The 23,582-nt window shown below is 45.3% G+C and overlaps 1 protein-coding gene across 1 annotated transcript in view; it reads left to right on the top strand.

Moving 5' to 3' along the window:
• Positions 1–68: 68 nt before the first annotated feature.
• The window catches only part of RUFY1 (RUN and FYVE domain containing 1), a 46,778-nt gene continuing 23,264 nt past the window's right edge, over positions 69–23,582 (top strand). Inside the window, exons 1-9 of the mRNA XM_014538586.1 lie at positions 69–501; positions 1,885–2,002; positions 4,479–4,580; positions 6,103–6,226; positions 12,893–12,954; positions 16,506–16,571; positions 19,040–19,109; positions 21,798–21,899; positions 22,289–22,330. Of these exons, the coding sequence (XP_014394072.1) occupies positions 342–501; positions 1,885–2,002; positions 4,479–4,580; positions 6,103–6,226; positions 12,893–12,954; positions 16,506–16,571; positions 19,040–19,109; positions 21,798–21,899; positions 22,289–22,330 (846 nt within the window). The 5' untranslated portion in view covers positions 69–341. The remainder of the gene's footprint in view (positions 502–1,884; positions 2,003–4,478; positions 4,581–6,102; positions 6,227–12,892; positions 12,955–16,505; positions 16,572–19,039; positions 19,110–21,797; positions 21,900–22,288; positions 22,331–23,582) is intronic.

Below are 23,582 nucleotides of genomic sequence, written 5' to 3' on the forward strand. Positions count from 1 at the left end.
AATAGGCACGTCCGCGGGCGGAGCACGTTCCCAGCTTGGGGCGGGGCTTCCTGCGGTTTGCGCCTTTCGGGTTCGCGGAAAATAGGACGCTGCGTGTGGAGAGGCCAAACTCCAACCAGCCCGGGGAGGCCGCTCCTCTGCAGGCTGACCCCGGACCAGGCGGTCGCGGTGCGGTTGTGACCTCCAGGGGTCAGGTGACTGCGGACCCGCTATCCGCACGTTTGCACCCCGCGCTGACCGCCTGCCTCCCTCCTGGCTGGCCTGGCCATTGTTGCCCCGGAGCACACGCAGTCCACGGACAGACCTGTCCCTGCTTCTGCCCCACAGCTTCCAAGTGCCAGATGATGGAGGAGCGCGCCAACCTGATGCACATGATGAAGCTCAGCATCAAGGTCTTGCTGCAGTCCGCTCTGAGCCTGGGTCGCAGCCTGGATGCAGACCACGCCCCCCTGCAGCAGTTTTTCGTGGTGATGGAGCACTGCCTCAAACACGGGCTGAAAGGTGAGCCTGGGGCGCCCGGGTCACAGCATGTATCCCTGAGCAGTGCTGTCCGATAAAAGTACTCATGCAAGCCAGATGTGCAATTTGTTAAAAAATATACTTTTATTGATTTCAGAGAGGAAGGGAGAGGGAGAGAGAGGATGAAAGAGAATCATTGATCGGCTGCTTCCTGCACGCCCCCACTGGGGATGGGGCCAGTAACCCAGGCATATGCCTTTGACTGGAATTGAACCCCAGGATCCTTCAGTCTGCAGGCCGACGCTCTATACACTGAGCCAAACCAGCTAGGGCCAGTTTTTAATGTTTTAGTACACATTTTTTAAAATTAAAAGAAACAAGTAAAATTAGTTTTAATGATATATTTTATTGAACTGAATATATCCAAAATATCATTGTGATACATAATCAGTATTTAAAAGCCTTATTAATGAGATATTTTGCCTTCTTTTTTATACTTAGGCTTAAAAATCCGCTGTTTTACATTTACAGCATGCCTCAATTGCACCAGCATTTGAACAAGCGTTCAGTAGCACATGTGGCTAGTGATAACCTTGGACAGCACAGTTCCAGACCAGGAGGTGGATGATAAACGCAGCAACAAACCAACATAATTATAAAATGCTACAAATCCAAGGAAGCAAAATGGGTTAAATGATAGAGAATCAAAGAGAAAACCTTTCAGCTGGTAAAAGGGGACAGTTTTTCTGGGGAGGTGTCTCCCAGCTGAGACATACAGGACAGGGAGCAGTCAATCATGTAAAGATTAGGGGAAAGCAAAAATCAGAAACAAAAAACAGGGTAAGGGCCCTGCGTGGGACCACCCTTGGCTGGAGGAAGAGGTCAGGTAACTCTGGGTGCTGAGAGAGGGAAGGAGGACGGCTCGAACATGTAGGCCTTTACGGGTGAAGACCGGGGTTTATTCTAAGCCCGGGGAAAACATGACCCGACTTCCACTCATAAAAGACCCCAGCAATGTGGAGTGCGGGTTGAAGGGTGACAATATTAGGAGCAGGGAGGCTCATTAGGAGGTTTTTGCAGCAGTTCAGGTGAGGAGGGTGGTGATGTCCATTCAAAATTAAGTATTGATTTTGGCATCAGGTAGGAAGGAGAAAGGGGAAGGATTTCACAAGGGATCACGTTTTATCTCATGGGCAGTAAACAACTCGGAGGAAGAGCATAGTAGGTGCATCAGGGAATCCCTGTTTCCAGAGAAGGGAGAGCTCATTTGTTACTTGGCCTCGCCCAGTCCCCAAGGCTAACCCTGAAGGATTAAGCAGAAGGATTAAATGTGAAGCATTTATTTGGCTTTTGGAAGAGAGACCACAGACCCCTGAAGACATTTGCCACCTGTTCTTATGACTAACACTTTGTTTTCCCTTTTAGTTAAGAAGAGTTTTATTGGCCAAAATAAATCTTTCTTTGGTCCTTTGGAGCTGGTGGAGAAACTTTGTCCAGAAGCATCAGATATAGCCACTAGTGTCAGAAATCTGCCAGAATTAAAGTGAGTAAGAAGTCATTACACTGATTTGATATTTAGAAAAACTTACCCATTTCTCAATTCCTTGATGATAAAACATTTTCTAATTTAAAACAAAGTGCATGAGCCACATTCAGGGACAGTGTCTGGCTGGCATGGCTCAGTGGTTGAGTGTCGACCCATAAACCAGGAGGTCACGGTTGGATTTCCAATCAGGACACACACCCAGATTGCAGGCTCGATGCCCAGTGGGGGCAGGGGGACGGGGGCGTGCAGGAGGCAGCCAATCAACCGATGATTCTCATTCATCATTGATGTTTCTCTCTCTCCCTCTTCCTTCCTCTCTCTGAAATCAATTTTTAAAAAAAAAGGAAGAAAAATTTAAGTATTAAACTGTACATACTGTTCTGTAGGCTTTTTTCCATTTCATATTAGATTTTAGACCTCTTTCCACGTCAGATACTCATCACTTTTGAAATGGGCATAGCTTTATGTTCTCTAGCTCATATGCTTAACGCCCCTTTGGGCTTCGTAGCTGTCTTCCAGTGCTCATTCTCCAAATAGTGCAGTGGTGACCATCCCCAAACACCCCCCTGTACATTCTGGTCACTTCCTGAGGCTGTGTTCCTGGATGTAGGCTTTGGGTAGCCAGCCATCACCAAGCTGCCTGCCGGAAGCGTTGTGACAGTTACCCCCCCACTGAGCAGCCTGTGTTAGTGTCCATTTTCCCAACATTAAATCCCATCATTAAATACCTCTCCCCCCACATTATTGTCTTTCCTTTTTACTCTGGTTCTTTTTTCCCTCATCATTTACTTGTGGGGTGGTGGTGGTGGAGTTACGGGGGTGCTCAGAGCCTTTTGTATTGATGAAGTTAGATGAGCCCTGAGGTCCCTGGGGTGCACAGCCAGGCTGTGGCCCTAAGAGCGCGCTTGGGTGCGAACACTGATGACAGCAGGGCCTCTGTACTCCTGAGTCTGTCACAAATGCACTTACTCTGCTTAAAGAGAATCTTGTTTTCCTGAAACAGTGTGAGGTCTATAGCAGGGAGGCTTTTGTTCCTTTTTTAATGTTTAAAACAGGCCTTTCCAAGTTTGCATCTTTGAGATTGGTTGCACAACAATGTGAATGCACTTAGCATTACCAACCAATACACTTAAAAAGATAAATTTTATTTTATATGTTTTCTACCACAATTATTTTTTTTAAATATATTTTTATTGATTTCAGAGAGGAAGGGAGAGGGAGAGAGAGATAGAAACATCCATGATGAGAGAGAATCATCAATTGGCTGCCTCACCCTAGCTAGTTTGAGACAACCAGCCTAGCCTAGGGGTCCCCTACACCTAGCCTAGGGGACCCCTAGCCTAGCCTGAGGACTGAAGGGTTTGGGTTCGATTCTGGTCAAGGGCACATGCCCGGGTTGTGGGTTTCATCCCCAGTGGGGAGCGTGCAGGAGGCAGCCGGTCAATGATTCTCTCTCATCATTATTGTTTCTATCTCTCTCTCCCTCTCCCTTCCTCTCTGAAATCAATAAAAATATATTTAAAAAAAATAATTGTGGTAGAAAACATATACCCCACATGGGGATTGAGCCTACAGCCCAGGCATGTGCACTGACCAGGAATCGAACCGTGACCTCCTAGCTCATAGGTCAACGCTCAACCACTGAGCCACGCTGGCCAGGCCAGAAATTATTTTTTAATTGCATCTTTGAGCTAATGCCTCAGAAACCTTGTGAGACTTCAACACTTTAACAAGCACTGACGATGTTGTGTATTAATCTTTGAAAGAATATTTATCCATTCTACAAAGCTAATCTAATATTTCCTGGTTCCTGTGAAATTTTATCAATATACACAAAGTTTTATCTGATTATATTTGTTCCAGGAATCAAATTTTGTGGCTTAAGATTTTTTTCTTTTTTTGTCAAAATAAAGAAACACACATGCCCATGATACAAAATTCAAACAGTACCCAGAGGTGTATAGTGCCTTCCCTGACACTGTGCTCCCTCGACCCCAAGCAGCTATTCTTACAGAGTTCTCTGTATTCACAAGCAGGAATGTGTGTATCTCTTGAGCTAACTTGTCTTTTTGTTTGGTTTTATTGTTATTATCCTGTATAATAAAAGGCTAATATGCAAATCAACCAAACGGCAGAACGACCAGTTGCTATGATGTGCACTGACCACGAGGGGGCAGATGCTGAACGCAGGAGCTGCCCCTGGTGGTCAGCGTGCTCCCACAGGGGGAGCACTGCTCAGCCAGAAGCCGGGTTCACAGCTGGTGGTGGCAGGAGCCTCTCCCGCCTCCATGGCAGCACGAGGAGCTGGCCTAAGCTGTCAGTTGGACATCCCCCGAGAGCTCCCGGGCTGCGAGAGGGCACAGGCGGGATGAGGGTCCCATTACCCCTGCCTCCCCCCCCCCCAAGTGCACGAATTTCATGCACCGGGCCTCTAGTTATGCCATAACAGTTTGATTCTCTGTTTGAATTCTAGGACAGCTGTGGGAAGAGGCAGAGCTTGGCTTTATCTCGCACTCATGCAAAAGAAACTGGCAGATTATCTGAAAGTGCTGATAGACAATAAACATCTCTTAAGGTAGTTCATCACCTATCTTTGCTTGTGTTGCTTAAATTAAAATAAGAGTCTATAATGTATAGAGCTTTTATTCAAATTATTATTAATCATAAATATTTTCTGACTTAGTTTTAAAATAGTACTGTTTTATTTTTTTGAGCACTGATATCTGAAAGTTGATATGAATGACTGAAGATTTATATTACTTTTCATTTTTAAAAGTCATTTTAAAGATAATTCTTCAAAAATACCTAAGATTAGGTAGTTGACAGTATACTCCATTAAATTTCAGCAAAATTGTATTTATTAGATTGGATAATAACAGGGAAAAATTACTTTAGAACTAAATGCTTTTTGTAAATCTTACCTATTTTAGGATTCCATATCCAATTTATAAAATTTTATCTTTTAGCATCAGTAAAGACTGACTGGCTATCTCTGAAATTTGACTGGCTCATATATTTTTTTTTATATATTTTTTATTGATTTCAGAGAGGAAGGGAGAGGGAGAGAGAGATAGAAACATCAATGATGAGACAGAATCATTGATTGACTGCCTTCTGCCCACTCCCTTCTGGGGATCGAGCCCGCAACCCGGATATGTGCCCTTGACTGGAATCGAACCTGGGACCCTTCAGTCTGCAGGCCGATGCTCTATCCACTGAGCCAAAGCAAGTAGGGCTGACTGTTTCATATTTGATATTTATAACTATAAGCAAAAATAGTCATTATGAAAAGAATTTTCTCTAGAATATGAGAATTCATAAGGGAAGAATCTAGAGTTAATTCTCTTATCTAATTGAGATAAAAATATATTTTACAGTATGGCCTGCTACTCCAAATTTTTCATTGTTTTCAAGTCATAGTTTATTGTTGAATATTCTTTACATGATAAATACTGATTTCAAGTATGTCATGTCCTTTGTACTCTGAGCACAGTTACGCTGAGTAACTTTGAGTTACCGATTTTGTCTAAAAAACTGATTCTTAAGATAGTAAGTTCTCATGCACACACACACACACACACACACACGATGGTAAATTAGCAGATCAGTGGTGACCAGAAGCAGTCAGAGACAGGGGCTGAAGTCCCACTGCAAACAGCCACGGTGGCTGCGGTCAGGAAGTAGGAGCAGCCAGTATTGCTCCATGTGACATGTGGGAGAGGGAAGCATTTTATTCTTGGGTGTGGGAGTTGTTCTCAGCAATATGGAAAAGGAGCCTGTAGGGACAGAGGGGGCAGAGTGATGGTCAGGAATGTAGGAGCCGAGAGGAGATGAGAAGGGCTGGGGTCCAGGGTCCAAATGGCGGAGTTCACCATAGACCAGAGGCAGGAGGAGCCCCCTCTAAGCCATAAGGGAAGAGAGGCCAGAGAGAAGCAGCGACTGGCAGCAAGAGAGGGAATGAAAGGCGGAAGGAACTTCACACAAGGGAGCTGCTGGCAGTCAGGCCATGAGCTGAGAGGTGGAAAGGCAGGTTGGGGTGGGGAGAGGGGTGGGGAGGACGTTCCTGAATGGCTCCCCTGGCCACCAATCTCTTGCAGTGAGTTTTATGAGCCAGAGGCATTAATGATGGAGGAAGAGGGGATGGTGATCGTCGGTCTGCTGGTGGGACTCAATGTTCTTGATGCCAATCTCTGCTTAAAAGGAGAAGACTTGGATTCTCAGGTAAAGTGGGGATTTGGATCCTGACAGAATAACTTCTCAAGGCCAGGGATTTTATGTAGGACCTGCAGACAGTGCTGAACCTCAGACAGGCACCAGGGGTGTCTGACGAAGGCTGTGCTGGGCGGGGGTAGGCAGGGAAGCACTGGGGAGGTGAAGAACGCTGGGCAGGGGCTCACAGAAAGCACCCATGCTTGTGAGCAGGACGAGCTCTCCAAGGCTGGAGCCCAGAGGCCCACAGGGAGGTGAAGGTGAAGGTGAAGTGAAGGTGAAGGCTGGGTTCAGACGCTGGGCCACCAGTGCCAGGCTAAAGGCTTTCACATGGTCCTTTGAGCTTTGAGAAGCTCTTGGAGGTTTTTAGCCAGTGAAACGACCAGGTCAGAGCTTGAGAACAATCAGTCTCACATCCAGGCCATGAGTTAGAAGTGGCCAAGAAGAGACACAGCAGAACATTGAGCGGACAAGCCTACAAGTCCCAGAGTTTGGATGAGGGGTGGGGAGATAGAGTCAGGAGAGGTTTGGGAAGTCAGGTTGATAAAATGGGGCACAAATGAAAGTGGTAAGTAAGGTACAGAGAGGTGGGGCAGCCGCTTAGGATGGGAGCAGGTGACCAGGGCTGAGGCCTAGACTCCTGGTGTCTGAGCGGGACAGGCACCCTGACCTGTTCCTCCCGTGACCCCTCTTCAGGGCAAGAAGGGCCTTCTGCCACCACGTGTTTGGACCTGAAGGCTTTAAAGCTCCCCTAACCCTCCACGCCCAGGTCAGCTTTTTTTCCCCCCATAGTTTTGTTGTTTTTGCATATTGAACAAATTTTTTTAAATGCAGAGGTATATTTTTACCCTAGCTGGTTTGGCTCTTGGACTGAAGGGTCCCGGGTTCGATTCCAGTGAAGATCCTGGCTGTGGTCGGGGTGGGTGTGGGAGACAACCTATCAGTGTGTATCTCTGACATCAGTGTTTCTCTCTGTCTCTCCCCCTCCCTTCCCCTCCTCTAAAAATTAATGGAAAAATACCCTCAGGTGAGGATTAACAAAAAAATCCAATAAATAAATAAATACAGAGGTGTATTTTTGAAAAGAAACTAAATATCACACATAATCCCATTACTCAGAGATACCTAATTCAGCGTTACATTTTGGTATATATTCTTCCAATCCCCGAATAAGCAGGATGTGTGTATGTATGTGTGTGTGTATTTTAGAGAGATGTTTGGAGTTGTTTTGTTTTTTATCAAAATATGGTATTTAAAGCACACTATGGTAATTTTTTTAAAGAACATATCCCACATAGCCCCCAGTGTCACTGACGATGTAAGGCATTTTAAGTGGCTGCATAGTATTCCATTTTATGATGTACCATATTTATGTAACCAATGCTTATTAACTTAGGTTGTTTCCATTTTTTAACAACAATATCATAAACAGCCTCATACCTCTTTGTACTCTTGTCCAATTATTTCCCTAGGATAAATTTGGGGATTGTTTGTTGAAGTATGCACATTTTGGTGTCACGATGAACACCAGCAAAACATTTTTTTTAATAAGATTTTCATGTTTCTGGAAGAATTGAATCATGGGCATATATTGAACCAGTGCTACACATTTGGGAATCTATCCATCTATTTTCTTTTTTTAAATATATTTTTATTGATTTTCGAGAGGAAGGAGAGGGAGAGGGATGAGAATGAATCATGTATCGGCTGCCTCCTGCATGCCCCCTACTGGGGATGGGGCCCAAAACCCAAGCATGTGCCCTTGACCGGAATTGAACCCAGCCGGAGTCTGCAGGCCGATGCTCTGTGCACTGAGCCAAACCAGCTAGGGCACGGTGAGCATTCTTGGTCTTTTTCAATCTGATAGACAAAGCAACTGTTCTCAAGTTTACAGTTTTGAGAACTAGGGAGGTCAAGTATTTTTTCTTTTTATTTTTTTATTGATTGATTTGAGGGGGGGGAGAGAGATTGATTTGTTGTCCCACTTATTTATGCATTCATTGGTTGATTCTTGTATGCGCCCTGACTGGGCATCGCATCTGCAACCTCGGCATCTTGGGGACGATGCTCTCGCTGACAGTTTCCTGGCCAGGTCAAGTGTTTTTTTCATGTTTTATTTGCCATTGATGGTTCGGCTTTTGACTACCTGATTATATCCTTTTCCCATTTCTCTGCGTTTTTCATCCTTTGTTCCCCCCTGATTTCTCAGAGCGGATTTTCTCTGTAGAAATTTTTTGGGGCAATCAATTTTAATGGATTTTTCCTTTGTACTTTTTAAGGTATTGTGCTTAGAAAGTCCTTCCCCACCTAAAAATTATTTTTTAAATCAACTGTGTATTTTTTACATTTAAATAATCTCCCTGTCATTTGTTTTAACATAGTGTGCAGTATGAGTCTAGATTTCTTTACTAGTGGTAAACCAATTTTCTGAATATCATGTGTGATACATTATTTTTCTACTAATTTGAAATTCCATGAGGACCAGGGTTCTTCACACTTTCAGGGTATCTTTTTTCCTGCAAATTTTGGACCAAAGTTTTCTATTTTTCGTCTGCCTCTTACGGTGGGACAGCAGCCCTTCGAGTCTCAGCTGTCTCCTTTACCTTGTGCAGCCCTGCATTCACCGGTGCTAGGGGCTTCCCTCTGCACAGACCAGCCTTCATGCTGGCTGGCCCCGCCCTCTTCTCTGTGCCTGGAACCCTGAGCTTCCATGTCTGGGTGGAGACAAGGGTATAAACATTTATTTTATTTTATTTATTTTTTTAGGGTACAAATATTTATAATTTTTTAAATTTCTTTATTGATTATGTTATTACATATATGTCCTTATCCCCACATTACCCCCAATTCCCCCCACTTATGCCCTCACCCCCCTGTTGTCTGTGTCCATTGGTTAGGCCTATATGCATGCATATAAGTTTATAAATTTTTATACATTACAAGACATGAGGGGCAGCAAAGGTAGTTTTTTATGGTGACATGGATGTGTATTTTGATACCAGCTCTTACAGGCTCAGTACTGTTATGTGGAGGGAAGATGGCACATTCCACTGCCCGCCTGATGACTTGTAATGTGGAAAGAACTGAATTCCGGTGATTTTATAGCAACTTTGCTTTTCCCCAGGCTTTCTGTTCATGTTGTTGAAGGCAGTTTGGCCAGTCTGTACTGGATTTTGAATAAACTCTGTGTCCTGAAAAAAATAAAATAAAGAAAATCTATCTTTATCATGTGTGAAATATCTAAAATACACTGAAGTTTATTTCTGGACTCTGTTAGTCTCTGGATCTCTTTATTCCTACGCCAGTAGCACAGTCTTTTAATTTCTAGGGCCATATGTGTTGTTGTTGTTTTGCTTTTGGTTTTTATTTTAATCCTCACCTGAGGATATTTTTCCCATTGCTTTTCAGAGAGAGCAGAAGGAAGGGATGGAGGAGGGGAGAGAGAAACATCAATGTGAGAGAGATACATTGACTGGTTGCCTCCTGCACGTGCCCCAATCTGGGGCAGGGAGTGAACCCGCATCCGAGGTTCATGCCCTTGACTGGGAATTGAACCCGCAACCCTCCAGTGCACAGGCCAATGCTCTAACCATTGAGCACACCAGCCAAGGCCTACACGGTTTGTTTTATACTCTGGTAGTTCACCTCTTGCCCACTTTTTTATACTTTTTTCAATATAGTTCAGGCTGTCCATTCTGCCAGCTCAACTTGAACACCATTTTGTCAAATTCCAAAATAAAGATTGGGAATTGTATTAAATAATAGATGTAATTGAGCCCCTGCTCTGTTCTTTAACACAGTGCCTCTCATCTGTCACCATAAAAAAGTGTGAGTGTTTGCTGTTGATGTCTGAGGAGTCCTCCATCTCATGTTTAGAAAGTATTGTTTTATTCTAATTTACTTTGTTTTTATGAAAAGTGAACATTAAATGCTAATCAAATACTGTTTTTGGCATCCATTGAAATGTCATGTTTGCTTTTAATTCATAAATATAATTGAATTAATTCACTGGTTTCCTGTGTGATATTATGCCAGCTTTCCTAAAATACGTCTCCATGCATTATTCTCTGAATGTGTTTCTAGATTTAATGCCTCTGGTTTATTGGAATTTTTGTGTTTCCAGGTATTAGTGACACTGTTCTGAATTTTCCTTCCTATACTGTCTTTGTCACTTTCCAGTGTAAGGATTGTATTAACCTCATAAAATAAGCTGGATAGTATCCTTTTTCTTGTTTTCTACAGCAGTTTGTTAGAGCAGGAATTATTTTTCTCTGAAGGCTTGCTGGTATGACCACTTCTAATACCTTTGTTGGTCCTAGTTCTTTTATCACATTAAATTTTATCTTGGCCTTTGGTTAATGTATCGGTTTCTTAAGTCTTAGAACTATTTTTTTAGTCATTTACATTTTTCCGTAAGTCATTTGTTTCATTCAGATCAATTATTATATGAGCATATTCTCTTACAGCATCATAAAATCTCACCTTCCTCACATGTAATATCGTGCACTTGCCGAATACTGATCATACTTGGTAGAGGTTAGTCTTTGTTGAACTCGAAGAAGCAGCTATTGTTTGTATTAATTCTGCTTTGGGAGGAGGATTTTATTTGCTTTCTTATCCATTCATTTCTACTTTGGATATTCTCTCTCATTCTTTCTGTTGGTTTTTTCATTTGAATATATATTTTTCTGTTATTTTTTTTATTTTAAAAGTACATGCTTCTTGAAAAAACACACATTAATTAATACAAAAGCATGAAACGTGAAATTCAAACTGCCCTTCTCCCCTCCCCTCTCCTACTCTCATCCCACAGTTAACGGTAAAAGTTGGCCGGGGAGGGAGGAGTGTCTTTCTTGAACTTTCTACTTTTTTAATGCACTTCTGTATACGTAGGTTTTGGTTCAAATTCAGTCTCTTCTGGTTTTCTCTTTCTGTGTAACAAGTCAACAGGCACATGAACAATAACACCACTGTATCGCACAGCTGGGGGTTTGGGCTCAGCAAGGCCCTTCCTCCTTTGGTGCTGGGCAGGCAGCACGAAGGCTTGCTCTTGCTGGCTGCGAGAGGCCGAGGCGGCGCCATGCGCTGGCCTGGGACAGCAGGGCTTCTTGGCCTCTCTGTCCCCAGGTGGTCTTCCTGTTTGGTGTGCAGCATGATGGCTTCAGCTTGGCCAGACTTTCACGGCAGCCCAGAATTCAAAGGTCTGTGCCCCAAGAGAAAGTGCTGGGAAGAAGCTGGTATTGCCCTCGGTAACCTGCTGCAGAAGTCAGCCATCGTTTCTGCTGCTTGCTAAAGCACATCATTTTCTTTTAACCCATGTTCCTCTTCTGCCTTGTGTACGTGCCCTGACCAGGGGTCGAACCTGCAGTCTGGGTATGTGCCCTGACTGGGAATCAAACCTGCCGCATTTTGGTCTGCAGGACAGTGCTCTAACCAACTGAGCCACCTGGCCAGGGCCTATTTCTGCTGTTTTCTAACTCATCAAGACCGGCACGAAGGCTGCCCAGGATCAAGGGTCAGGAATATGGATTAGTAGGAGGTGCTACAGAGAAGTTGCAAAAACCATCCTGCATAGCTTTGGCTTTAACACAAGTGGAATTACGATAAGGAGTTTAATGCTGTACATGTTATTCTTTGATTTAAAATTTTATCCTGGAACTTCCTTTGTGTAAATACATTTCCATCTGCTGCATTCTTTGGTATGGTTGCCTAGGGTTCTGTGATATGGCTATAAAATGGCTTTAAACATTTCTCTATCAGTGGACCCAATATTCTTATATTTCAAATAGGAATAGTTTCACATATACTGCAGTGGACGATGGCAGACAAGACCCTCACTCACTCTCTCTCAGGTGCTTTATTTCTGGACAAAACCCTTGACCTTGAGACGTGTGAGGGGTCTTCATCCTCTCTAGGTGCCCGCAGCAGCAAAGAATTTTCCTGGAATACCGATGGGCCATTTCCCCACAGTCCCGGAGCGAGGGATCAGAGTCTTAGTGAAGGTCACCGTTTTTGTCTAAAGCCTAGGTCTCTCCCTTTTTTATTACTTGGTGCCCAAAGAACTTGGTTGATCTTCTGTCAACAACTTGATTATTGAATAAATACATAAAACTAATCTAACTGGGTGGTAAAATTTCAGAATATTTCTTTAAATTCTGATTTTTAGTAAGTTTTTCTTCTACAAGGGTGTGGTGGGGTAATTTTTTTTTGACTTGTTTGTTTGATTGCTATTTTATTTTATTTTATTTATTTTTTTATAGGAAGGGGGTCTTTTGTCAGTTTCATTCACTGCTGAACCTCCAGTTCTTTTTTTTTTTTTTTAAATACATTTTATTGATTTTTACAGAGAGGAAGGGAGAGGGATAGAGAGTTAGAAACATCGATGCGAGAGAAACATCGATCAGCTGCCTCCTGCACACCTCCTACTGGGGATGTGCCCGCAACCAAGGTATATGCCCTTGACCGGAATCGAACCTGGGACCCTTCAGCCTGCAGGCCGACGCTCTATCCACTGAGCAAACCGGTCAGGGCTGATTGCTATTTTATAGAGCTGCTTAACCTAAGTATTTGTAGGAAAGAGACAGGGAAGTAAATACCGGAATTCTAAAGAGTGTAAGGTTTGTGTGGAAAGTGAGAAGGTGATTTTTTACTTAAACGTGTGTGTTTTATTTGGAACAGGTTGGAGTGATCGATTTTTCCCTCTACCTTAAGGATATGCAGGATCTTGATGGTGGCAAAGAGTAAGTACTGGATTGTATGCTGTTGTTCACATTATTAATGAAATCCCAGCAAAGAATGCTACATTTGTCTTAGCTTTGTTTGAAATTCTAGTTCTTTGTCTGTTTTGAATTACAGAGGTGATACGTTAACGTGCCCTTTGTTTGAGGAGTTGTGCACTACAGAATGCAGAGGACAAGTGGGATTTCTCCGTTCCTGCTGCCCCTTGTCTCCCTCCCCTGCCACTCCCGCTCCTCCCTCGGAGGAGTCCGCTCATGTCTCCTGTCAAGCCTTTTATTAATGCCCCACACATACATCTTTGTTAGTCATGACTTTTTTTTAATACTTACCGAGGAGCGAGGATATCTTTTCCATTGATTTTTAGAGAGAGTGGAAGGGAGGGGAGAAGGGAAGAGAGAGAAACATGGATGCGAGAGAGACACATTCATTGGTTGCCTCCCACTGTGTCCCAGCTGGGGCCGGCAATTGAACCGATAACCAAGGTATGTGCCATTGACCAGGATTCGAACCTGAAGACTGAACCGACACTCTATCCACTGAGCAAAACCAGCCAGGGCTGCTTTTATAAAGATTTTTTATTGATTTTTAGAGAGAGAGGAAAGGAGAGGGAAAGAGAGAGAAAGCAAGCATCAATTGGCTGTCTCCTACACACTCCCTACCAGGGATTGAGCCCGCAACCTGGGCATGTGCCCTGACTGGGACTCGAACCAGCAACCTTTCAGTGCAGGGATGAGGCCCACTGAACCACACTGGCTGGTGCTTTGTTTGTTTTTTTAATTGATTTGAGAGAGAGGAAGGGGGATAGAGAGAAACATGGATTTGTTGTTCTGTTTATTTATGCTTTCATTGGATGATTCTTGTATGTGCCCTGATCAGGGCTTGAACCTGCAACCTTGACGTATCAGGATATCACTTTAACCAACTGAGATACCTAACCAGGGCCATTGGTCATGTATTTTGCTATGCAGTTTGTTTGAATGTAAATGGGATGGTACTATTATATATGGAAGTTGCCCACGGAACTGTTCTTTGATCCTAATGTTATCTTTGATGTCTTTCATGCCATGTGGAACTCTCCCTCATCCTTGTTAACAAAAGCATTCTTCTAAAAAAAGTTATCCTGGCCCAGCTAGTGTGGCTCAGTGGTTGAGCATCGACCCATGAACCAAGAGGTCACTGGTTTGATTTCCGGTCAGGGCAGACGCCTGGGTTTCGGGCTTGAACCCCAGTAAGTTTTGTGCAGGAAGCAGCCGATTGATGTTATTTTTCTCTCATTGATGTTTCTCTCTATATATCCCTCTTCCTTCCTCTTTCTTTCTCTCTCTAAAAATCAATAAAAATACTTTAAAAAATTATTTTAAAAAGTTATCCTGGACACTCAGCTGATTTGGCTCAGTGTTTGAACGTTGACCTATGAACCAAGAAGTCAGGGTTCAATTCCAGTCAGGTCACATGCCTGGGTTTCAGGCTCCATCTCCAGTGGGGGCCGTGCAGGAGGCAGCCGATCAATAAGTCTCTCTCATCATTGATGTTTCTCTCTCTCTCTCCCTCTCCCTTCCTCTGAAATCAATAAAAATATCTGTATGTAAAAGCCTAAGCGACCATTACGACGGTCGACCAAACGACTGGTTGACCGGTCGCTATGATGACGCACTGACCACCAGGGGGCAGACGCTCAATGCAGGAGCTGCCCCCGGTGGTCAGTGCACACCCACAGCCAACCCCCTGCAGCTGGCCAACCTCCTGCGGTTTCTCTTCCGGGCCAGCCAACCTCCCGATCGCTGGCCAGGCCGAGGGACCCCACCCGTGCACGAATGTGCGCACCGGGACTCTAATATATTTTTTAAAAAAAGAAGAAGAAAACAAGCAACATGTAAAACCTGATACCGTTTATGTTATGATAAAAAAGAAAACACTATATATATTGTACCTCCGTACCCATGGACTGTTTCTAGAGCAGCACGTACACTTGGTAGCCATGCTGCTGGAGGGAAGAGGACAGAAGGGAGATACACTGTAAACCCTTGGGTCGTGTTTGACTGTTTTACTATGTGCGTCTGTTACCTGTAATTCAATCTTCTTTCCAACAAAGACACCTCCCTCCCCCTAGTCTCAGCACCTTGGCCGCACACCTTACCAAGAAAGGGGCCAGAGGGAACCCCATTAATGCTTAATGTACCCTAAATACAAGGATTCACCTACTTTACACTTAAAATATATTCTTTATATTTTAAAAAACTGGAAATAAAGAGGTTATCCATCAGTAAGGGAATAATTTGAATGAATGAATTATAGAACATCCATAATATTCCATGAAGACCTAAAAAAATGAGCTACTAGTATAGTTGACTTAGACTGCAGTGGTTCTCAACCTTCCTAATGCCATGACCCTTTAATACAGTTCCTCATGTTGTGGTGACCCCCAATTTCATTGTTACAAATGGAAGATAATTAAAGCATAGTGAAAGGGTCGTTTGACCCCCAAAGGAGTCGCGACCCACAGGTTGAGAACTGCTGACTTAGAGGGATTTCCACAAGGTATTATTAAGTGAGAAAAGTATGATACTGAGAAGTATATGAATACCATTTTTAAAAATCCCTAGTCCATCTTCTATATTTTAATTGCATAGTATACACACGCGCGCGTGCACACACACGATTGATAGATGATTATATGCACATAGCATATACTCCACAGGGTCAGGGTTACCTGGGAGAGTTATGTAAAGTGAAGAACGGGTGAAAGGAAAAAAGTGACCGCATTGGAAAACAAACCCCAGTACCTGTGGAATGAGCCTGTGTAGAATGATCCTACTTGTGTGCATATGTATGTGTGAATGTAAAGGAATGTGGGGGGCTAACTTTAAAATACTAAAGTCTTTTTAAAAATATACTTTTATTGATTTCAGAGAGGCAGGGAGAGGGAGAGGGAGATAGAAATATCAATGATGGCAGAGAATTATTGATTGGCTGCCTCCTGCACGCCCTCTACTGGGGATGGAGCCCGCAACCCAGGCATGTGCCCTTGACCGGGAATCGAACTGTGACCTCCTGGTTCATAGGTCAGTGCTCAACCTGAGCCAGGCTGGCCAGGGAAAGCCTTTTTTTGTTTTGTTTTTTAATGCAGACCCATCAGCTTTGTGTTTCGAAGTCGCGTGGCCTTCTTTTCTAAGCCAGCCTCCTTCCTTCAGTATAGCAAGGTGTCTTCATCTGCCACCGTGGGAGCCATTTGCATGTGGCTATTGGTGTTTCCACCTTGCATGCTCATGGCTTCCATCCTCCCAAATACCCAGCCAGTTGCGGGGGGGCGGGGGGGGGGCTGGAATGCAGGAGCCTGCTCTCCAGGCGTGTTTCCATGTCTTCCAAGGCCCCAGCTGCTGTCTCCCCCACGGCCTTGCTCTCTGTTCCCTCAGGGCCATGTAGACAGTACTAAGCTCTCTCTCTTGGTTTCCTGGTAACATTGTTACCCCTACCAGGTGATTCGAAGGTTGAGGGACAGTTACACAGTGTCAATCCTTAGTAAAAAGAATTTCTTTCTGTGTTCTCTTAAAAGGCATGAAAGAATTACTGATGTCCTTGATCAGAAAAATTACGTGGAAGAACTGAACCGGCACTTAAGGTAAGGCTCACCCCTTCTCCAGGGTTACAGTTCGTTCTCAGTGCCGGTAATTGCTTCGTGGAACTTTTTTGAGTTGCCGTGTATTTCTAACTCACTTTCTTTCCACACCAAGAAGAAAGGTTATCATGCCATGCTCACAGGTACAGACGAGCAGTATGATGTCTTGATAAAGAGCTTTTGGGACTTCTTCAGTTCTTCGTTTTGTGCAGTTACACAGTTTAGAGCCAATAAATAAAACCTTGAGTCTCCACCCCTCCCCACAGCCACTTAAGTGAAAATCGCTGCCGTGGGGAGCATCGTTGCTGCTGGGAATCAGCACACATCCCTCCAGGTTTGGGAGCAGGAGGAAAAGGATTGAAAACCGCTGGGCGAGATCTTCGAGAGCATTCAGTAGCCACTGCCAGCATCTTTATCTTGATTTTTCATTTTAATTGGAAAGCTGCTGCTGCCGTATCTCATGAAACAGCAGTCGCTGGAGGTATTGATGGGAGAGGTGGAGCTTCCCCGAGGTCTGAACCCCCTTCAGAGCGTGCGCAGTCTCACCTCACAGGGGCGGCCTCCGGCCCAGGGGCAGGTGAGACAGCGGAGGAGCTGCCGCATCCCTCAGGACGGACCTGGGGAAGTGCTGCTCTCAGCTCGCCTGAAGTGTGATGCTGGCTGTTACTTTGAAAGAAATTCTTGATCATTTCCTAGTTTATTGAGAGTTTTTATAAGGAATGGGTGTTGAATTTTTGGCATCCAATAAGATAATTGTGACTTTTCTCCCTTAATCTGTTGATGTGATCTATTTGATTCATAGATTTCTTCATCCTGAGCAATTCCCGGATCATAGAAATAAACTCTTCTTGATCCTAGCTTTAAAATTTAATTGTTCTCTTACCAGGGAACTTGACCTAACTGTCCTATAGTTCTCGCCCTCTAGCGCAGCGGTCGCCTACCGGTGGTCCGCAGACCGCTGGCGGTCCCTGAGGTCCGAAAGGTTGGCGACCGCTGCTCTAGCGAGTTAGTGAGGTTGTGCAGCTTCACGAAGCAAACCGGAAGCTCTGCGTTGGCTCTGTGCCTGGGAACTGGACGCCTCCTAGTCCATGAGCGTTACTTGCTCTCGGATGCTGGAAGCTCAGAGCCTGGACGCAGCCAGTGTATCATTTTCCCTTAGTTGTTAATTCATCTAGGTTTTCTTCTCTGGAGGATCTGTCTTTTTGGGTAATTTATGTTTCCTAAGAAAAATGTAAATGTTATTAATATTTTCTAAGCTATATAATTGGTATAGAGTTGACAGTTGTCGACTCTTAAACTTTTAGTTCCCTTTATATCATTTGCTTTGTTGCCTTTTTCATTTTGTGTCCTTGTGTTTTTATTTTTCTTCCACCCAGTTCTTTTTGGGGTGGGGATGAATCAAACCCTTTTATTGGGGGATTTCAGGGGAGGGTCAAAGGGCCGGAAGGACAGGCAGGTCCGCCATCCTCAGCCTGGCGGGATCTCCCCGCTTCCCTGTTGCTGAAAAGCTCCCTCCCAGTTCTTGAGCCCTGGTTCTCTAGCCTTGTGGGGAGTGTGGCTCGGTCCCCGCACGGGCACAAGCAGCAGGTTGGAGTCGGGCCCGTTGTCTACAAGTGCAGGCTCTGAGGCCGGACGGCCTGGCTTCAGGCGCGGCGCCCCCTCATCGGGGTTGAACTTGAGTAAGTCTTTATAAAGTTATGGTTTTCTTGTCTGTAAAATAGGTTAATAAAATTTACCTCACACAATTGTGGGAGGATTATATGCATTTAAAGTGCTTATAGCAAACAGGCCTGGCACATTGTCCAAACAGAAAGAAACTATGTACTGTGATTTCTGTGGTTGTTACTAGTATTGTCTATCAGGTCTTCTTTAGCTCTTTACATGTTTTTCAGTAGAAAAGTAGTACATAGTACTTAAAGAATATTTGAAAAATGGGGCAAAGTATTACAAGATTTGCCCGGCCAGCGTGACTCAGTGGTTGAACGTCAGTCTATGAACCAGATCACAGTTCTATTCCAGTCAGGGCACTTGCCTGGGTTGTGGGCTTGATCCCCAGTAGGGGGCATTCTGGAGGCAGCCGATCAATTATTCTTTTTCATCTTAGATGTTTCTCTCCCCCTTCCTGCCCGAAATCAATAAAAATATGTATTTTTTAAGTATTACAATATTTATTATAAATGACCTTTGATCCTACTACCCAAAGTACCAGTGTCTTGTTACGAATATTACATTAGATATATGACTGCCCATGCATTTAGTTCCCATTTACTGTGTTGGGAAGAAAACATGGAACACTTTTTAACAAGTGTACAGCACACACACGCGTACCTAGAATTGTCACCCGAATTTATTGGAGGCCCTTTGACTCCACTTTCTGCAGGAAACGTAGGCATCGCTGTTCTCGTTGTTCACAGTTGAAAAGGAAGTCAGCCTTTTAAGTTCACATTTTCTTGATATTGTGTTTCCCATAGCTGCACAGTTGGGGATCTTCAAACCAAGATAGATGGCTTGGAAAAGACTAACTCAAAGCTTCAAGAAGAGGTTGGTAACTTACTGAAATTCTTACAGCAGAATGGCCTGCGGTTAAGGAAATGGTGTAGTCCGTGCCCCCGACCAGAGCTGCTTGCTGGCGGCACTGAATTGCTGGCCTGGGTTGAGCTGCACGTGGGACAGGCATTCTCAGATTTCACATCCTCAGAATGTGCTCTGCCCTGACGGCTCCCGTGAGCCAGTCCTCACAGGACTCGTCCTGGAAAAGCTCAGCCCCTGTGAGCGGCTCTCCTCCTCTCGCACGTTTCCTGGGATGCGGTTCATCTCCCTGCTGCCCAGCCGGCACGGACTCTTCCGAGATAGACCGCAGCCCGCCCACTCCTGTGTGTCGGCCTCAGAAGCTGGGACCATCTTCCCACAGTGTGGTCTTTCCCTGCTTTCTCGCTAGGAAGAGAGAGGATGAAAGGACAGGAGGAAGGAGGGGTGACCAAGGGAGCCAGCCGGCTCCGGGTGGACACATCTGTCTCCCGTTAGCAGGAGGGGGTGGCTGAGCCTTTCTGAGGCTCCCACAGCGGGGGGAGGAGGGCTGTGAGGGCGCCCAGCGCGGACCCCGCACGGTGGAGGCAAGTTACCGCCAAAGTGAGCGTCGCAGGCACAACTTAGCGCGGAGGTCCCAGTGCCGGCTCCGTGGAGACGGGCCTGCTCTCCTGAGGGGCAGCCTGAAACCCGTTCAGGGGAGCAGCCGGTCTGTGCGGGGAGAGCCAAGGCGGCCCTCACAGCAGGCCTCGCAGGAGAGACCGGCCGCCTGGACCAGGCTCGCCTTCCCCCTGGGTGGCTGGGCCTTGGGGCCTCCGCTGAGGGGCAGGTGTGAGTGCTCATCGCCACACTGGGTGGTGATCCGCACCGCGCTGTGGTAAAGAGCACGTTGGATTCACAGCGTCGAATGTGCCTCCTGCGGCCGCGGCCTGTGGAGGGCAGTGGAGACGGTCGCCGATAGCACAGCCCCAGATCCGGTTTTTCCCCCAGACGAGGGCCTGCTGGGCAGGAGGGTCTGTTTACCTTCTGAAACTAAATGACTGGGTGTGTTTTTCCCAAAGGCAAACAATTGTATTAGAAAATGCCCTTTAGGAGAGCGTACCTCTCTTCGTGGTGTGCCCTCTGCCTCTTCAGAGAGTGGAACGGGCATCAGCTCATGGCTTTGGCCCGTGTCCTCCCTTCTAGCAACTGGCACCTCCTTCAGAGCCTTAAAGTTTCTCCTGTGGGCGCAGCTGTTGTGTTTACAAACCCCAGCTCTGGATTCTGAGTCCGAGTGAACTTAGACGCTCTTGGCGAAGAGATGAAGAGCTCAGTGCTTCCAGGCCCCCATCAGTTAATGATGCTAAGAGCACAGCCAGGACCAAGGGCAGACGCCTCGCTCCTTTCTCCTCCAGCCTCACCTCCTCTCTCCAGGCTGTGTTCACACCTTGGATAAGGAGGGCTCCGTGGGTGTACCTCTAAACTCCAAGTCGTTCAAGGCGAGGAAGATGTCTTCCTCAGGTGTGGTGGTGATGCCTGCCCCCGAGTGCTTTAATTCCCCCTCTCTCATTGGCTAGAGAAACTGAAAAGAACAAAGAATTAGGAAAAAAATTGAATCCCTTGGCTAAGTGACAGCTATTTTTATCATGTGGTATATATATTTTTAAGTATTTTTAGCACAGTAGATTTTTTTAATTAAGTGGTGAGAAAATACTGTATAACTTATTTTATTTTCATGTTGGTTTTATAAGTATGTTCTCAAATTATTAACAGCTTTTGTAAACTTTTCAGTCATGACATATTTCTACTATATGCTTCCATTTTAATTTATTAAACTATTTCTTTAATGTTCAAACTATTTCTAATATTTTGTATCCATAAATCTTTGGCCCCATTATGTAGTATGCTATTACTTTTATAAAACAAGAAAATTGGGAGAGGGCAGAGATAGCTAGAGGCAGGAGTGGGAGAGATTTTTATCATACATATTTTTATATCTTCTAAATTTTGTACCATGTGAATGTATTACCTATTCCAGTGGTTCTCAATCTTCTGGCCCTTTAAATACAGTTCCTCATGTTGTGACCCAACCATAAAATTATTTTCGTTGCTACTTCATAACTGTAATGTTGCTACTGTTATGAATCCTAATGTAAATATCTGATATGCAGGATGGTCTTAGGCGACCCCTGTGAAAGGGTCGTTTGACTGCCAAAGGGGTCGCGACCCACAGGTTGAGAACCGCTGACCTATTCAAAACAAAGAAATAAAATAAAAAATAAACGATCAGCCCTGGCCGGTGCGGTGCAGTGATTAGAGCATCAGCCTGCCCACCAAAGAGTGGCAGGTTCGATTCCCGGTCAAGGACACATACCTGGGTTGCAGGTTCAATCCCAACCCCAATCAGGGCGCCTGTGTCTCTCACATCATCATTTCTCTCCCTCTCTCTCTCTCTCTCTCTCTTTCTCTTTCTCGTGTTATGAATTCATTGACCTTAGGGACTGCACCTGGCCCTCTCCCCCCCCTTCCACTCTCTCTGAAAGTCAGTGGAAGAAATATCCTCGGTTGAAGATTAACCAAAAATAGATAGATAGATAGATAGATAGATCGATAAAACATGGATGAAAATAAATTGTTGGTTGTGAAGATGACAAATGTTAGACTTTAATTTGAACAGTAAGATTCATTTTGATGTTAAGAAATACAAAAATCTTTCTTAATCAGCTTTCAGCTGCAACAGACCGGATTTTTTCACTTCAAGAAGAACAGCAACAATTAAGAGAACAAAATGAATTAATTCGTGAAAGAAGTGAGAAGAGCGTAGAGGTGAGAACCTGACCGGGCAGTTGGCATGTTTCTCACGCGGACGTGTCCATCACAATCTCAGGCTCATAGACAGCGCCTCCTGCCACCGCCTCCTTTGTCACGCTCAGGCCAGGCGACCCACCTGGGTTTCCCACGCACCCTGCTCCCTCCCTCTGGGCCTTTTGCACACGGAAGTTCCTATTCACTCCTCTTCAGCTCCCACTCCTGAGCTGGGTCCCTGTGATGCCATCCCTCGTGCCAACCCCAGCGCCCATCAGGGGGCTTGGGCCCTCCTCCGTGTCCCCACAGCTCTTTGCGCCTCCCTCCTCTGTAGAATCTGTTGTTTGGTAGAATTGCTGGCTTGCTCACTTGATAATTTGAAGATAGAGATCATATCTGATTCTTCTCAGAATTCATCCAGTGCTAAAAACATGCTCAATAAACACAGAATGGTGAGTTGAATGGGGCCTTCCCCACTAGGAATGATTGTTCTGTTTTAAAGAAAAGTAAATTTCGCTCTAGCTGGTGTGGTTCAGTGGATAGAGCGTTGCCTGCAGACCAAAGGGTCTCTGGTTCGATTTTAGTCAAGGGCACGTACCTTGGTTGCAAGCTCTTCCCTGGCCCTGGCCCTAGTTGGGGCACATGAAGGAGGCAACCAATCGATGTGTTTCTCTCACATGGATGTTTCTCTCTGTCTTTCCCTCTCCCACTCTCTCTAAAAAAATAATCAATGGAAACATATCCTCTGATGAAGATTAACAAAAAAAAAGAAAGAAAAGTAAATTTGTTTTCTGAACCTACATTTTCTTTTTTAAAAATCTATTGACTTGCCCTAGCTGGTTTGTCTCAGTGGATAGAAAATCGGCCTGCAGACTGAACGGTCCCAGGTTTGATTCCAGTCAAGGGCATATGCCTGGTTGTGGGCTTCATCCCCAGAGTGGGGTGTGCAGGAGGCAGCCGATCAATGATTCTCTCTCATCATTGATGTTTCTATCTCTCTCCCTCTCTCTTCCTCTCTGAAATCAATCCTATATAATAAAGAGCTAATATGCAAATGGTCATCACGCCCTCAGGCCGTCACACTCAGACACTCAACACTGGGGAGAGGGGATTGGGGACCAGCCCAGCACAAATGAGCTTTCGAGAGAGGAATGGGGTCCAGCCAGGCACAAATGAGCTCGTGAGAGAGGAATGGGGACCAGTCAGGCTGTGGCCCAGGAGAGGGACAAGCCACACGCCCCACGGTCCTGGGTGCCAGCGGATGCACCTGTTGCCTGGGGGAGGGACAAGCCACCTGCCCCATGATCCCGGGCGCCTGCAGCTGCAGCCCAGGTGAAACCGCCCACCCACGGTCCCCTGCGGCTGCGGCCGGCCCTAGTGAAGCCAGCCCGGGTCCTGGGTGCCTGCAACCAGCCAGGAGAGGGAATTCTGGGTCCAGGGTGTGGCGTGAGGCAGAGGCAGTTAGGGGCGAGCAGGCAGGCAGGCAGGCAGGCAGGCAGAGGGATTAGGGGCGATCAGGCAGGCAAGCGGTTAGGAGCCAGTGGTCCCGGATTGCGAGAGACAGTCGGACATCCCCCGAGGGGTCCCAGATTGGAGATGGTGCAGTCCAGGCTAAGGGACCCCCTCCATGCATGAATTTCGTGCACTGGGCCTGTAATATGTAATATATATATATACATATATATATATAAAATTACATATGTC

This window comes from Myotis brandtii, unplaced genomic scaffold (genome assembly GCF_000412655.1).
Source record: "Myotis brandtii unplaced genomic scaffold, ASM41265v1 scaffold193, whole genome shotgun sequence".
Taxonomy (NCBI): Eukaryota; Metazoa; Chordata; class Mammalia; order Chiroptera; family Vespertilionidae; genus Myotis; species Myotis brandtii.